Below are 15,193 nucleotides of genomic sequence, written 5' to 3' on the forward strand. Positions count from 1 at the left end.
GGATACGATCAGATACGGTGATTCGCCAATTTCTAAAAAACTAAGATACGGATACCTCTATGGATACGTCATTCTTTTTATATATCTTTTTAATATATATATATATATATATATATTAAGAAAAACGAGGATATTGATACATTGAAGATACATTTTATTTCTTTAAAAAAATCTAGGATATAGATAAATTTAGCATACAAGTTAATAACAATAGCACAAAATAGAATACAAACACTGAAATACAATACAAAAAAAAAAGTAACATCTAAGATGTTGAAGTATAATAGTTAATAAAATGCAATAGAAAAGTGGCTCATATTACAAAGAAGAAGAATAAGATTAGAGGGATAAGTATAAAGATAAACGAAGAACTCCTTTCTTGAATTGTTGAAGATATCTAAATGGTTTATATTTTGAGGGACTTTGTGGGACTCAAATGCGAAGATGAAGATTAGATGATTCTAGGGTTTGGTCTTTTATTTATTTTTTTTACTTTTAGTTTTGGACTCGAGTAGTAAGCTTTTTAAGTTGCCTAGTTTTAGATTGGGAAAGATTAGATGAGTTGCTTATCTTTTTTCTTTTAAAAAAAAGGTACGCGTAAAAATTGATATGTCAAATCGCGTGTCAAATACGTATCTGAGAAGTATCTGGAAGTATCGATATCCGATATGTGTCTGATACGGATTCTTTGTCTCACATGAAGTATCTGTGCTTCACAGCTCCCAAACCTCTCAAAATTTCTCTTGTTCTCCACATGAACAACTTCTCAACGATCACAGACGCTACCACATGTTATTCTCTAGGAATCCAAGAGTTAGATGAATGGTCTCCAACCCTTGGAAGAGGAAGAGGTAGAGAGATTGTATAGAAAGTAGAGAGGAATTCTTTTTGGAGGCTTGGGTATGATTTTCACCAAAACCAATTCTTGCCTTAAATGTGTTAATAAGATAAATTTATATGGAGAAGGGTTTTACCCCTTCTCCAAGTAAATCCCTTTTTACCTTGATGCCAATTAATTAAATAACCCTTATTTAATTAATTGGCACATTAATTAAATAACCATATATTAAATCTAATTTAGTATAGTTAATTAACTGTTATATATAAACATCACATGTTTAAATTCTTCTATCTCTCTATCATTTCTCAACTAATTAATTAACTGTATTGAATCATATTTAATATAGAGTTAATTAACATATAAATATCACATATTTATATGTATACATCTTTTTAAGAATCTAATTCATATAAATCTAATATTTGAATCTCATATAAATATACCTCTCTTACATAATACGAATTATAGATCACGTCTATTATTAATTATATATTAATCACATTAATATACAATTTTCTCAATTGATTTGAATAATTCAAATCATTCCTCTTTTTAGTGAGCTAACAAGGGGACCTTATGGGCCTACAGATTAGAAGCTTTAACGATAGAAGACTAATTGACTAAACTCATTAACCAAATTAATCAATATTTGTTAATTATGGGTATACTCCACTAAAGACCCACAACTGTACTATTCTCACCGTGATATATTTCTGTGTCCACGAATATGATGGAACGTACACACGCACAGTGGAAGCAATAAAGGATCTAAAGTACTCTAATTATGTTAATTTCATATGAATAAGCATGCATTTTAACAAAAGATAAAAGGATTAAGAGTACAACCTGTGTACCTTCAAATAGATTCTCGATTTCGATCAAATCTTCTCACAAACGGTTCGTAAACCACCACGAGTGTCTTCCCGACTATTCTCCGGCCTTGGAATTGGATGGTGGGATCCGATGAGTGACCAATTTGGAGAGAAATTGAAGAATGGTTTGAGAGAGAATTAGAATTAGGGCAGGTTTTTTCAAAATTTCATGAATTTCCAATTTTGCCAAGAAGAATTAAAATTCATAGAACTCTTCTATCTATAGGCAAAAACATGCAAATCATATACTTTTTTAGTAATTGACACTCAAAACCAATCTTGGATTTTTCCACTAAGTTGGTCAAGAGCTCAAAGTTTTGACTCTCAAAGTCAAAAGTCAATATTTTGACTTTTATCTAATTTTGACCTAGTCAACAATTTTGACTTTAATCCAATTTTGACCTCTTTAATTTAAAACAACAATTAATTTTAGTTTAGGCAATTAATTAAACGATTTGATTGATTAAAATCACACTAATCTTGATCAATCCTAATTGACCGTTTGTGAAACTCTATATAGAAAATTCTGATATTCAAATCTTATTTAAATATCTTCTCATCTCTCTATATGTTTAATTCATAATTAAACATTAGGTTAAATATATCGGATATATTCAACACTTTACTCCAAGGACCAAATCCGAAAACTTCGAACTCATTCGTCTTACTGTTCTAAGCTTTAGTCCAATATGAGCTAGTAGGGGGACCTAATGGACCTACAGATCATGGGCTCCAACGATCCGAGATTAACCGGTTAAACTCTTTAACCTCATTAACCAACATTCGTTAACTACCGGGTCACTCCACTAAAGCCCAGTAGTTGCACTCCCTTCACTATGGATATATTTCTGTCCACTTGATATAACTATAATCAATAAGTCAACCCTTCACAAGTTTGTATGTAATAACGACTAAGTCAAAAGTTGTTTTACTCCCAAGATTACATTTTGCTCCTTAAGTCCCACTGATCCTTTAATGAACAATTAGTTTGTGATCCAATCATCAAACCGAGTCCCTCTGGGGCCAATGAGAAGGTGGGGCCTCTTGTTCAAGACTCGGAGTCAGCACTCAAGGGAACAACCTCTCTACTATCCCTAAAAGTAAGTAGGAGCGAATTTCATCTTGCACTCTATGTCCCCAACTATCTACCCGGTCTTACCCTTGAAATGGGGGGCTTATTGAGCCGACATTGATGAGCCAACTCTCACCAATGCAAATTTAAGGATAATCCCGAATACACAGAAGTTTATAGTTAGCTCAGGATTAAGGTCAAGTTACCTAGGTCATCGCTTTGAAATAGTCGGTCTTAAATAGTAAATAGCGTTATAAAGTAAAAGTGACTTATTTCTTGGTCCAATATTATAAAAAATCTTTGCACAAAACGCCCCTACTCACATGTCTCCACATGAACGATTTAGGATCACTTCGTTTATACTAAATACAAAGTGGGTTGCATCTAATAATATCTTTGGAATAAGTACCCAGCCTTATTCGTATACTATAGACCATTTAGACTATTTACTTGAACTTGATCCACTTTTATATCGCTACATAAAGTCCAAGTATTCATTTTATAGTCATGGATCTTAGATTATTGGATTTAGGGTTTTCTAAAACAAAAAGAGCAATTCATGTATTCAATAACAACTTTATTGTAAACAGAATAAGCTTAAAGATTACAAACTGCGAGTTTTAGGACATACAACTCAACAGGATATAGATCAATAACAACAAGTTAGTCCTTCACGAGTGTTCGTAACACCAACTGGGTTAAATTATTGTTTTACCCTTGGGACACCTCTATATCCTTAAGTATCAATACTCCTATAATGAAAAACTTGTTTATGGTCCAACCATTAAACAGAAACCCCTCTCGAGCCAATGATGTGGAGACATACAGGGATCAATGTTCAAGATACAGCCTAGAAGGTCTATAGTATAGGGATAAGGTTGAGTACCTTATTCTGGTGGCACTATGAATATGGCCCACTTTGTATTTGATAGAAAACGATGATTCAACGCATTCGTATAGGTGACATACGAGTTAGGGTATCCTATGCAATGAGTTTGCATAAGATCAGACCGCAAAATAGTAACCACTAGATGTAACTTCGTTGACTAATTAGGTTTCTATTTCAATAGAATGATCTAGGCAACTTAGTCTTGATCCTGAGTCTATTATGAATTTCTATTCATGAATAATTGTCCTTTAATTTGTATGGGTAAGAGTGGCCAACTCGCCAACTCAATATGCCTACCATTTTGGGGACAGGACCGAGTGGGGTAGTTGGGAACATAATAACACAAGATGGATGACACTTTTTCTCGACTTTAGGGTAAGTAGATGAGTGTTCCCTTAAGTGGTGTATTCAGGACTTGAACAAAGGGTCTTACCCTCTCCTTGCTCGAGAGGGTTTTTGTTTAATGGTTAGATCATAAACAGGTTGTTCATTAGAGGAGCTGGTACTTAAGGATAAAGAAGTAACCTAGGAGTAAAACGGTAATTTTGACCCAGATGGTGTTACGAACACTCATGAAGGACTAACTTGCTGTTATTGGTCTATATCCGTGAACACAGAAATATATCTACAGTGAAAAGAATATAGTTGTGGGTCTTTAGTACAGTGTATCAACAGTTAACTAATATTAATTAATGTAGTTAATGAGTTTAGTCAATTAATCTCATATCATTGGAACTTCTTCTGTAGGTCCACGAGGTCCCCTTCCAAGCCCGTAAAGAGAATTGAGGTAATTATGTCTTGAATAGAGTTTGAAATGTTCAAATTCACTTAGGGAAATAATATAGTGTATAATGATATATTATAATATAAAATCTATCTTTTAATTAAACTTTGAAATATAAATTTAATTTTGGATATGATTCGTTAATCTATGAGAGAATTAAATATTTGAAGGAGTTCAAAATATTAATTTAATATGAATTAGATTCATATTAAAACTATGACGATGATAATGTGGACCTTGGCAAAGACGACAATGACAAGCGAGCCCAAGTTCGACTCCCCATAAGCCATCCATATAATGCTTAGCAAACATCTGATTTGATATAATTTTGAAATCTAGAAAGATAAAAAGTCTTAAAAGTTTATTAGAATTTTTATAGATAAAAGACATATATCTTCGACTTCTGAACAAAAAATGAATTCAAAATTAAATTTTAGAAACTTATCAAACATTGGAAAGATAAAGGATCTAGCAACATGGTTTGTAATTATGATCTTTCTGATTTAATACAGCAACATGTTTTCAATTTTCCTAGGTAAATACTTGAGAGAGAGAAATCAGTCTCAGAGAATATCAAGAATAATGAACTTACAAAGTTATTTACATTATGGCCTCTTTCAGACATGTAGACCTTGAGGCACAATGACAATGAAAGAAGTGTTTTCTTCCTTCATCCTTGTAGCTATATTTATAAACAACTTTCTGAATAACCCTACAGTGAGGGAAGCTAAGACTTACAAAACATTCCTTCCATTTAGAAGCTTTTTTCTCTGGAATGAACTATAAGATCAAGTAGATTTGGTTCACTTGGCACAAACTTGTTGGAACTTCTTCTGGTCATATTTTTGAAGAAATTCTTACCAGATAGTTGATTAAAACTGGTTTGTATTGCCTTCACAATGTAGCAATTATCCAGATGATGGTTCTGCTCTTTGGCTTTGTGAAACAGTCATTTCTTGTCTGTTTTCTGATTTCAATTGCCTCCTTTGATATTTGAACCTTTTGGGCCGTGATGTTTCGAGCTGAATTTCGAGTTTTGATGTGTCTATAGACAACTTTTTCATAATAAAGGCATCCAAATCAAACCCAGTTTCACTTTCAACCACATTGTTACCAGAAGAGGAGGCAGCTGAGTCGTCTACGGAGGCATTTCGAGGGCCTCCATCCGCTGTTCTAGATGTGGTGAATGGATCTTGTTCGAGCTTCAACAGTCTCTTTATGCTGTCCAGTGCTGGGTCAATAACGTCTAAAAATCCCATAACCCATGAAGCATCATCCACAACTTCAGTTCGCTGTTGCAAAACAAATTTCTTTATTAACCAACACTTGAGAGAAACAAACTCAAATTTCAAAAGCTTATAATTCTATCCAGCATCACTTGTTCAAGAGCTTAAAAAAACAGTAGCCAATTTAAAATGATTTGAACTAATTAAAAGTACACTTTGAGTTGTAGTGTAACTGAAGATTGGATTTGTAACTGAGGTTCTGACCTGCTGGAAATAGAGATTTCGAATTTCCTCGGCTCGGATTGCATTCCCTTGATCCTCTTCCAATGCTGCCCATGTCATCCATGTAACATAACTCTGAGAATTTATGTTTAGAGAGGATCTATATAATCTTCTTGCGGCTGATAAATTGCCTACTCTCTGTTCCAGAACACCCCAAGCCTGTAGTAAAGCAATCCAAGTAAGTAATATTTCGATTCCAAGCCTGAATTAAGGATTCTTGAACTTCAAATCACAGTCCCTATTCTTCATTATGTTAATTAAACGGTGGTCTAGTATACCTATTAGAACAAATTTAGATGATTTAGCACAACATGATAGACAAATTACGGAAGAAAGAGGAAAACTAGCTAGATGATATAAAGTAACGTAGCCTATAATGCCTCTTTGTGGTGTTTGTCGCTAGATCTTTTTGTAATTATGATCTTAGTTGATTTCGTTGGATTCGGTAGTTTCTTTGGGTCTTTCTTTTTCTTTCATTTTTCTCTAGGAAAGCTCGATTTCTTATTAAAAAAATTAAAGAAGAGGTTTACAATTCAAAACTAAATTTACAGATCTACTAGTACTTCTACTACCTGAAGACATCTAGCTGCACTCTCACTAGCTGAGTCGATTAACAATGCTCTTTGATATAGCTCCCTTGCTTTCACTATGTTTCCTTCTTTCCATTCCATCCATCCCCATGCCTGCATAAGCCATAGTTTAAGTTTTGTCAAGATAAAAGTGGAACCACAACAGAAAACTTGATCTGAGTTTGATTAGCAAACCCTTCTACCAAAAGAAAGATAGTAAAGGCCCATTTAGTTACATTTTCGCTTTTACTCGTTTCTGATTTCTTGTTTCTTCTGCCAAATACTTTTGTTTCTAAAAAATTTGGAGACAAGAAACACTAAAAGACAAAAAGGAACGTTACTAAATGGACCTTAACATATTAACACATACAATCCACACAGGCTGATGCTTTGGATCCAGTTCAGATGCTCGCCTAAACAAAACTCGAGCAAGGCTTGCAGAGGAGTTCTTATACTCCAATAAACCAAGAGACTGAAGAAGAACAGGGTCTCTTGGATTGAGGACATGGCCTATCTTTAAAAGTTTCCTTCCCTTTTCGATATTTCCCATATTAGCTTCAAAGAGTCCCCATATATGCCATGCAAATCTGTTCTTGGGGCTGGCCTGGATGGCTTTCTAGGTAACAAAGAAACAAATGGAAATTGTTAACTTACAAACTAAAGTCAGACTTTATTAAACTTTAGTTAATAGGTTAGGGTATATTAAATCTTTTATATAACTTATATGCATTCATGTTTGTTCCATTTTGGTAAAACCTTATATACAAATAATTTGCTTTTTTGGGATAAGAAACTGAGCTTTCAATGAAAAAAAAAAGAAAGAAAGAAAGAAAGAATATACAAGTGGGTACGGGGAACTACATAAAGGAACTGAAATCTAAAAGAACACTCTGAATATTTTTCATTATAAGACATTTTGTTTCAAGTCTCTAAGCTTGACACAAAAACATTTGAAAATTTGCATCAATTTTCCAATAAGTTATCCAATATAAATCTCATATAGACATTTTTTATTCATTTACCTCACCAATAGATGTCTATATTGACGAGTGTTTATAGTCACATGTAAAGTTTACAACCTAAAATAAAATATTTAAATTGAGGGATTGACACAAAATATTTAGAAGTTTTATTTTTTACTAAGACTAAACTTGAAAACTAAGTTGATATGGTATGATATATTTAATAATTATAATATGTTTAGACAAAATCTCGTGGTTCTTTTCTAATCATGATCTTGGTTTGATTTTGTTAGATCAGAGTCCCTTTTTAGTTAATTTTGGGCTTCCCTTGCTTCCTCTTTTGTGCACTGTTTTTTTTTTTTTTTTTTTTTTGTATGCTCTTATTTTATTCATATTTCTCACTAAAAGCTTGGTTTCTTGCCCAAAGAAATAACAGAACAAAAACTCAAACTCAGAACCACAAAAATCACAAATGAGATAAAAAGATCATGATCTAGGCTTTATTGAAAGTCAACCTATCTAACCCAGAATCCTGCTCTCTACTAAAAACTCGTGAAATTCCAAGAGCTCACCAACACATTAATAATAAGAAGAAAATTACCTCAAATCGTTCTCTAGCAAGAAGGCTGTTCTCCAGCTGCATCTCCAGTTGTGCCCAAGCCTGCAGATACCATTGATCATGTCCAAATTACAGGGGGGGATTGGCAGCTGAAAGTAATGATAATATTTCAGAACAGAATAGGCCAATGGGAAAATGGGATCTAAAAGAACTCACAAGCCAACTAGCACAGCTCTTGGGGTTGCACTTGGTAGCCTGCTTAAACAAATAACGAGCCTGCTCGTACCGTTTCGATTTGGCTTCAAGCAGTGCAAGTGTCTGGTAAATATACTCATTTCCACCACAGTATTTGAGGCCTTTGGCGAGTAAATTCCTGGCCTTCTTGATGTTCCCTTGCTTTAGCTCTAACACAGCCCAGCCATGCCATGCTGCAATGTGTTTCTTGTTCGCTACTGTGGCTGCATCGAACAGTTCTCTCGCCTTCCTAATGTTCCCCATCCTGCTCTCCAGAACAGCCCAGCACTATATCAAGTGTGCAATCAGTAGCTAAAATTTCAGAAAATGAAATATAGACCTGCTTCCAAACATTTCATGATATCCCAATACAGCTTGTTTTTCTTTTTTGGGTGCTACCAAGGGGTGACTTGTAAGCGGGTCGGTTTAGGTCAGTTTTTGGCCAAAACAAACATTTTTCTTCTTTCGAAAATCTAAACAACAGATAAGGATAGTTCAAGTCCATTGAATTGAGTTGGTTTGATTAGTTTTGTCTTTCTTCCTCAGTTTTTGAGTTTTAGCTTGCACCAACAAGTCCCATGACGGTAGTCGGTAGAAGTATTCTAAAACAACATGGTTTAAGAAAAATATAAAGCCGATACCAAAACTGATTTTTGACCAATTTTGATTCTACGAAGATTAAATTTAATAGAGCAAAATCAAACAGAGATTGAATGATCGAAGTCAGATTGAAAGTGATTTTAACCATTTTAAGACCAAAATATGCACTCATTTTTTGTTAGTAACTCAAAACTGCAAATTAGTTTTTGAGTTGGTCTAGTCAATTCCTAGTTTCTAGGAAATAGTTGAAGTTGTTTTTAGTTATAGTCAAGTCTAAGTTCTTATTCTTGTGGATATGGAATTTTCTAAAATGAAATTTACACACTTTCCATTTTTCTCATTTCCCTCACATTAGTTAGAACAGTTTTTCTTTCCATTTTCTCACCCTCCTTCGGCTTGCACCCCTAAGAACTGTGCTGGCAGAGTAGAGATATGCTGATAACAGTGATAACTAGTTGAAAGAGGAATTCAAAATATAAGTTGTAAAATGTATCAGCCCTTTCAAGGAACAGCCAGCGATTGGAAGAACATGAAAGGCTAAGAAGCCAGGAGGGAAGAGGGAGCAAGGTGTATATATCTACCCAAAATTGCAGAAGCAAAAGAAATTTTCACAAGGGACACACTAAGTTACAAGATAACTGAAGTTGTGAAAGAGAATACCTTGAAAACTGGACCAACCATTTATGTGATTTAGCTCAAATCAAAATGTAATATTCTAATACAATTGATTATTTTATCTGGGTTTCCAAATTTATACAAGTTATGTTCATATTTGCTATGTTTAATGAAAAATCAATAACTGAAGTGTTGGAAGTTTCACTTCTAACATTGTACTCATAGTCTACATTTCATTCCACTCAGCTTCAGCTGCTTTCATTTAAGAGACAACCAGGATTTTAAGTCACTAAGTTTAGTTAGAGGGTACCTCCAAATAATATCCCAAACCTTACTACAAGGCTACCAAGTTTTTAGAACTATTTATAAAATTTTAAAATAAAATGTTCTAAAAATTAGACTGAAAGGAGAAAAAACAAAAACAAAAACATAGGAAAAAAGAAACTGACCTGCCAAATGTAGGAGTTCTCTCCTTGCGTGGCTTGGCAGCCTCTCTCATACACAGCTTTTGCTTCAGCTGCTTTCATTCGCTTCCCCAACATCTTCCCCAACGCTACATAAGCCCGCCCATCCTCCGGCCATTTACTTATACACTAAATTCACTCCAATATTTTCATTTCATTCAGCACTTAAACAAAAAATCAATTAAAATACCCCTAAACTTTGAAAGTTGTATCAATTTAAATCCTAAACTAATAATTGTATCAATTTAAACCTTAAACTTTGGGGTAGCATCAACTTAAACCCCAAACTAATAATTGTATCAATATAAACCCTAAACGTTTACAAATGTATCAATTTAAACTCTTAGTTTTTATAGGTATATCAATTTAAATCTTAAACTTTCATAAGTGTATCCAAATAAAACATAATGAAGGGTTTAAATTGATACTATTATTAATTTGGAGTTTTAATTGATACACTTACGAAAGTTTAAGATTTAAATTGATATAATTATTAATTTAGGGTTTAAATTGAAACAACCCAAAATTCAGGAGTGTAAATTGATATTTATCAAAAAAAAAAAAAAAAAAAAAAAAAATCTCAAGTTAATCTCAAAAGCTACGCTACATAGATTTTGAAATAAACAAAACTAAAAAAATGATTTGCTTTAAATTATCTTATAATCAAATTTACCAAATACTAAAAATGGTTAAAATTTCCAAATAACCACTTTAAACTCTTGCAAATCAATCCCGAACACACCCAGGACTAATTGTGACATGTAATCATCTTAATGAGGTTGGAGGTTTAAAAAGTCTAAGTTTAGCCTGTTTATTTCATCCAATCAACCCCCTAAATTCTAGATTTAACCAAGTGGTAAAATTTATACCTCGTTCATTTTTTCTCAAGATTACGCTGCAATTCTTTTGATTATGTGTAGAGTACATTTCAGCTAAGTTTGAATGTTTTATTATCAAAACGCATTTTTACTTTTGTTTCATATTATGGTTTTTTTAATCTATAGTTTCTTAATGAAAACCAAGCTTTTCATTGGGAACAAATGGAAAAAGATTTTATGGCTAAAATTTGAATACTTTTAAAGTTAAGTTTTTGCATTTTTATAGCTTTTAATACGGAAAGCAGAATGTAAAATTGCAATTGTGGGGGAATGATCACTTAAAACTTCCATCCATGGAGAAAGTTACTAATGCTTTAACCGTTTACACCGCCCAAGTCTGACAACATTTTCAATTGTTTGATTTTTATAATATTTTTTTTAGTACAATTGAGGATATGAGATTCAAACCTTGTAGTTTCTAACACATTCGAATGTCAATTGAGTTATACTCGGTTTGACTTGATGAATACTTAATAAGTTAGATTTTGTGCAATTTATTCATTAATGGATAAATTACATTTTTTATCTCTAGAAGGTTTTTTTGGACAATATGTGGGGTGAGAGAATCGAACCTCTAATTTCAAGCTTATACACTATGAAAGTTGAACTATACTCATTTTGATCAAGGTCAACTTAACACTTTTAGTCTTTAAGATTTGAATTTAATTTTTACTTTTTGTCCTTAAACTTTTAAAAATGACGTGTTTGATCTCATAAATTAAGATGTCATTTCTAATTAGTCTATAAAATTTGAAATAAGTTTCTAATGGGTAAAAGAGTATTAAAAAAATAAAAACTACAACTCATTTTAAATAGTCATTTTAACATATTTTAATGATCACGTTATTGTTTATTACATCAACTAGTGTCAAGTCTACTTACAAATCATTTAGAAACTAATATCGAATTGTATGGACCAACTAAAAATAACACATTTCATTTGGAAATCTTAGAAAACAACTAACATCACAAGTGTTTATAGTTTTTTTTTAAAATAAAAGGACCTAATGGAAACTAATTTCTAATTGTAGTATATATTATCTTTACCAATCAATTGGGTGTTTTTATAATTTATTTATTTATTTTAGTATAATAAAACGGACATTGAAACCATAGACTCTAGCACATATTATAGGTCGGTCTCGCTTTTATGATTTTAATAATTTAATTTTGAATATGAATTAAGTTTACTGATCATAAACACCAAAATTAAATAAAAATCCACATATATGAATGAAAATAAAAATACCTTCTGAAGGACTTGTTGTGCTTCATCATATTGAAAATTCCTTGCCAACATCTTCGCTCTGTACAACGCCAAATCCAAATTGATAATCAGCGGCCTTTCTAGGGCACTCGAATCCACTCTATTCTCCGGTTCAAAGATCGGCATCTTCTTCGCGATCTCCGTTAGCCTTACATCTATCATCGAAGATCTACTCTCAACTTCCGTTTCCTCATCCTCGCCGTCGCCGGAATCTTCGCCAGGAAACTCCATAACCGGCCGCCGAATCCTAATTACCTCCTCGGACGCCTCTCTTTTGTCGCCCTCCGAAGATCGATCGACGACGAGAACCGCCGTCGAAGAGTCCCTCGAAGAACAGCACGGCGGAACGGAGAGGGAATTTGGGGCGGAATGTAGGGGTATAATGGAGATTTTGCATCTGTACTTCGGCAGATTGGTCGAATTCTGAGAGGAAGAGAAGAGATTGAAGCTTGCGGTTGAAGGAGAAGAAGAGAAGACTTGCATTTTTCTCTAGTTTAGTTTTGAAGGTTTTTCAGTACAGCGTCTGAATTTTGCGTTCGCAGGAGCTGTGGAGAAGAAGAAGAACTGAGACTAAATTACGATTTTAACCTTCAAAATGTACTGCTGATACGGTTTTGGTTCGCGGAAGAAACTAAAGGGTATTTTCGGGTTGTTGGGGCTGAAATGTGACTGGTAACTATTTGTCCACGTGGCGGTCTATGGAGTGGCTCTGCACTTTAATCCCATTTTGTACCACGTGGAGAGATTTTGTTGGTTGGTTGTGCAGATTTCTGATATTCTACCGATAAATGTCCAATAGCGAAGAAAAGTTATTAATACTACTTATTTATTTCTACCATATTGCAAAATTTGGGTCATCGAAATTTCGAGATTTGGTCGAGTTCGAAATTTTACTAATATGAGAATTTTAATTTCTCTCAATTTTTTTAAGTTTTTCTAAATTTCAAAATTTTTTATTGAAATTTTGAATTTTTTTCAACAATTAGCTATGCTAGCTCAATGATAGTTTTTTCTCTTTTATCATAAAAATTTTGTATTCTCTAAGAAACTATGTATATATTTTTAACTTCATTTAAACTTTTTTTTAATTAAATTTTTACATAATTTCACTTTAAACTTGAATTAATATGAGTTCTTTAATATTCCTCTCATTTTCCGTCAAACTCTATCTATTTGTAGAGTTTTCTTTTTCTTCTATCCATTATGTTATGTTTTTTGTATTTCTCTTATGTTTAATATTATGATTTTTATATTCTTATTATAATAAGCTATGCCAATTTAATGCTAGATTTTTTTATTTTTGTATCCACTTCATTTTATAATAAACAATTTACAATTATTTTGTATGCAAATATTTTATGTCTTTTAATTTTGTAATTAATTACCAATCTTTGATATAACTTTTTATTAAGTTTTTTATTTCTTTTTTAAATTCCTGCTCTCGTATCGACAGTTACATAAGCATTTTACAGTTTGCATCTAAATGTTGTCTTGCTTTAAATGATGATTAAAAATGGTCAATTATAGTCTAATTAAACTAAAGTTTCACAGATTAATTATAACAATTTTCATCAATTTCTATAAGATTTTTCAAAATTATCATCGATATTCCATAAAATTATGACCTCAATATTTCCATCGACATTGATATTTCGAATCTTGGTTATTATTTCCTTTCAGTGGACACGCGGTGGATGATATATTGTTTTGATCCATGAATATCATATAATTCTAAAAAATGTTTCTTTTATAGAAACTTAGTATTAAATTTTTTCTATACCAACATAGTTAGAGATGTCCACAAGATGGGAGGGGGTCGAGGATGGCTTCCCCGTCCCCTATCCTCGCTACCCATTTCTTCCCCATCACTACAAAATTTTCCACGAGGATTGGGGCAGGGATTCCCCATATAGAATTCGCGGGGATTGGGTTCCCCGCGAAGAATTTTTTCCCCTTTGGATTTTTTTAAAAAAAAAAAATAATAATTAACTTAAATCACTATATAAATTTTTTTTTACTTAAATAGTTAAATATCTCACTATATGCGACAAACATATGATTAAAATGTTTAATTTTCATAATTTCTAAAAATTAAAATTTAAATATTACAACAATATATCCTAATTTCTACTCAATAGGAAATAAATAATTCAAATAAAAAGTTATATACAATTAATTAACTTTATATATAATTGTGTAGTTTATATATATATATATATATATATATATATACACACATTAAACCTTATATAAAATTAGATATGTATAACTGGGGCGGGGCGGGGTTGAAGTCGGGGACAGAGTTGGGGAATATATTCCCCGTCCCCGCCCCGTTAGCCAAAGAAAAAGATTTTCTCCCCGCTCCCTCCTCCATTCCCTATCTAATCGAAGATTCCCACGCCAGTCGGGGCGGGACTCTAGCCTCGCCGGTTAAATGAACATCTCTAAACATAGTACTATATAATTAATTATATCAAATGAATTTAGATTTTATTAGAATCGAAAAATAATTATCCATTTTTTTAAATAATTTTATTTCCTTCTTTAAACTTATGAGGTGGTAATTTCTTATCCCAAAATCAATATGAACAAAGTATAACCGATATGAACTTATACTATCAATCTCAACATCTTAACTAAAATCAGAATAAAGCTTCAACAAATGATTAGCATGCTTTTATAAACTTATACCATCAAAAGGTTATGTATGAAAACTGTCATTTCACTGGTGAGTACGAGCTTTTATTAACTTAGGGGGTGTTTGACAACCAGGAGAGTTGGGTTGAGTTGTTATTTTTTACCAACTCAATGTTTGATAACAACTTTAAATGTTGGACCCCAACTCTCCCCAATTCTCTCTCATCCAATCTTTGGTTCCACCCATCAATCTCCGTTGGTGATTACTGCTACCACACTCCGGCGACATACTCCGTGACTACCTTCGATTGGCCAACTTCGACGTCCAACTTCAAGCTCTGGCAACCACCTTCGATAACACTCTGGCAACCAATTCCGAAAACCACCTTGGTAAAGAAAACTCTGACTTCCACATTCACACGACCAACTTCAACGAAGAACT

At 32.9% G+C, this 15,193-nt stretch overlaps 1 protein-coding gene across 1 annotated transcript; it reads right to left on the minus strand.

Moving 5' to 3' along the window:
- Window positions 1–5,007: 5,007 nt before the first annotated feature.
- On the minus strand, window positions 5,008–12,956 carry HCF107 (high chlorophyll fluorescent 107). Its single transcript, XM_039038644.2, has 8 exons — window positions 12,097–12,956; window positions 9,955–10,098; window positions 8,273–8,578; window positions 8,099–8,158; window positions 6,906–7,151; window positions 6,539–6,649; window positions 5,949–6,125; window positions 5,008–5,750 (listed from the first exon to the last, which is right to left on the minus strand). The coding sequence occupies exons 1-8, from the start codon at window positions 12,595–12,597 to the stop codon at window positions 5,367–5,369; spliced, it is 1,929 nt and encodes a 642-aa protein (XP_038894572.1). The 5' UTR covers window positions 12,598–12,956; the 3' UTR covers window positions 5,008–5,366.
- Window positions 12,957–15,193: the final 2,237 nt, after the last annotated feature.

The sequence above is a fragment of the Benincasa hispida genome, chromosome 1, assembly GCF_027475165.1.
Source record: "Benincasa hispida cultivar pf3 chromosome 1, pf3_genome.v1.1, whole genome shotgun sequence".
Classification (NCBI taxonomy): Eukaryota; Viridiplantae; Streptophyta; class Magnoliopsida; order Cucurbitales; family Cucurbitaceae; genus Benincasa; species Benincasa hispida.

What these genes read in the sequence shown, in the direction of transcription:
- HCF107 (XM_039038644.2), bottom strand. Translation starts at nt 12,597, where the DNA reads ATGCAAGTCTTCTCTTCTTCTCCTTCAACCGCAAGCTTCAATCTCTTC. An exon ending in TTGCTAGAGAACGATTTGAG is followed by an intron (nt 7,152 to 8,098) that starts GTAATTTTCTTC and finishes TTTGTTACCTAG; the next exon opens with AAAGCCATCCAGGCCAGCCC. An exon ending in AGCATCAGCCTGTGTGGATT is followed by an intron (nt 6,650 to 6,905) that starts GTATGTGTTAAT and finishes TGGCTTATGCAG; the next exon opens with GCATGGGGATGGATGGAATG.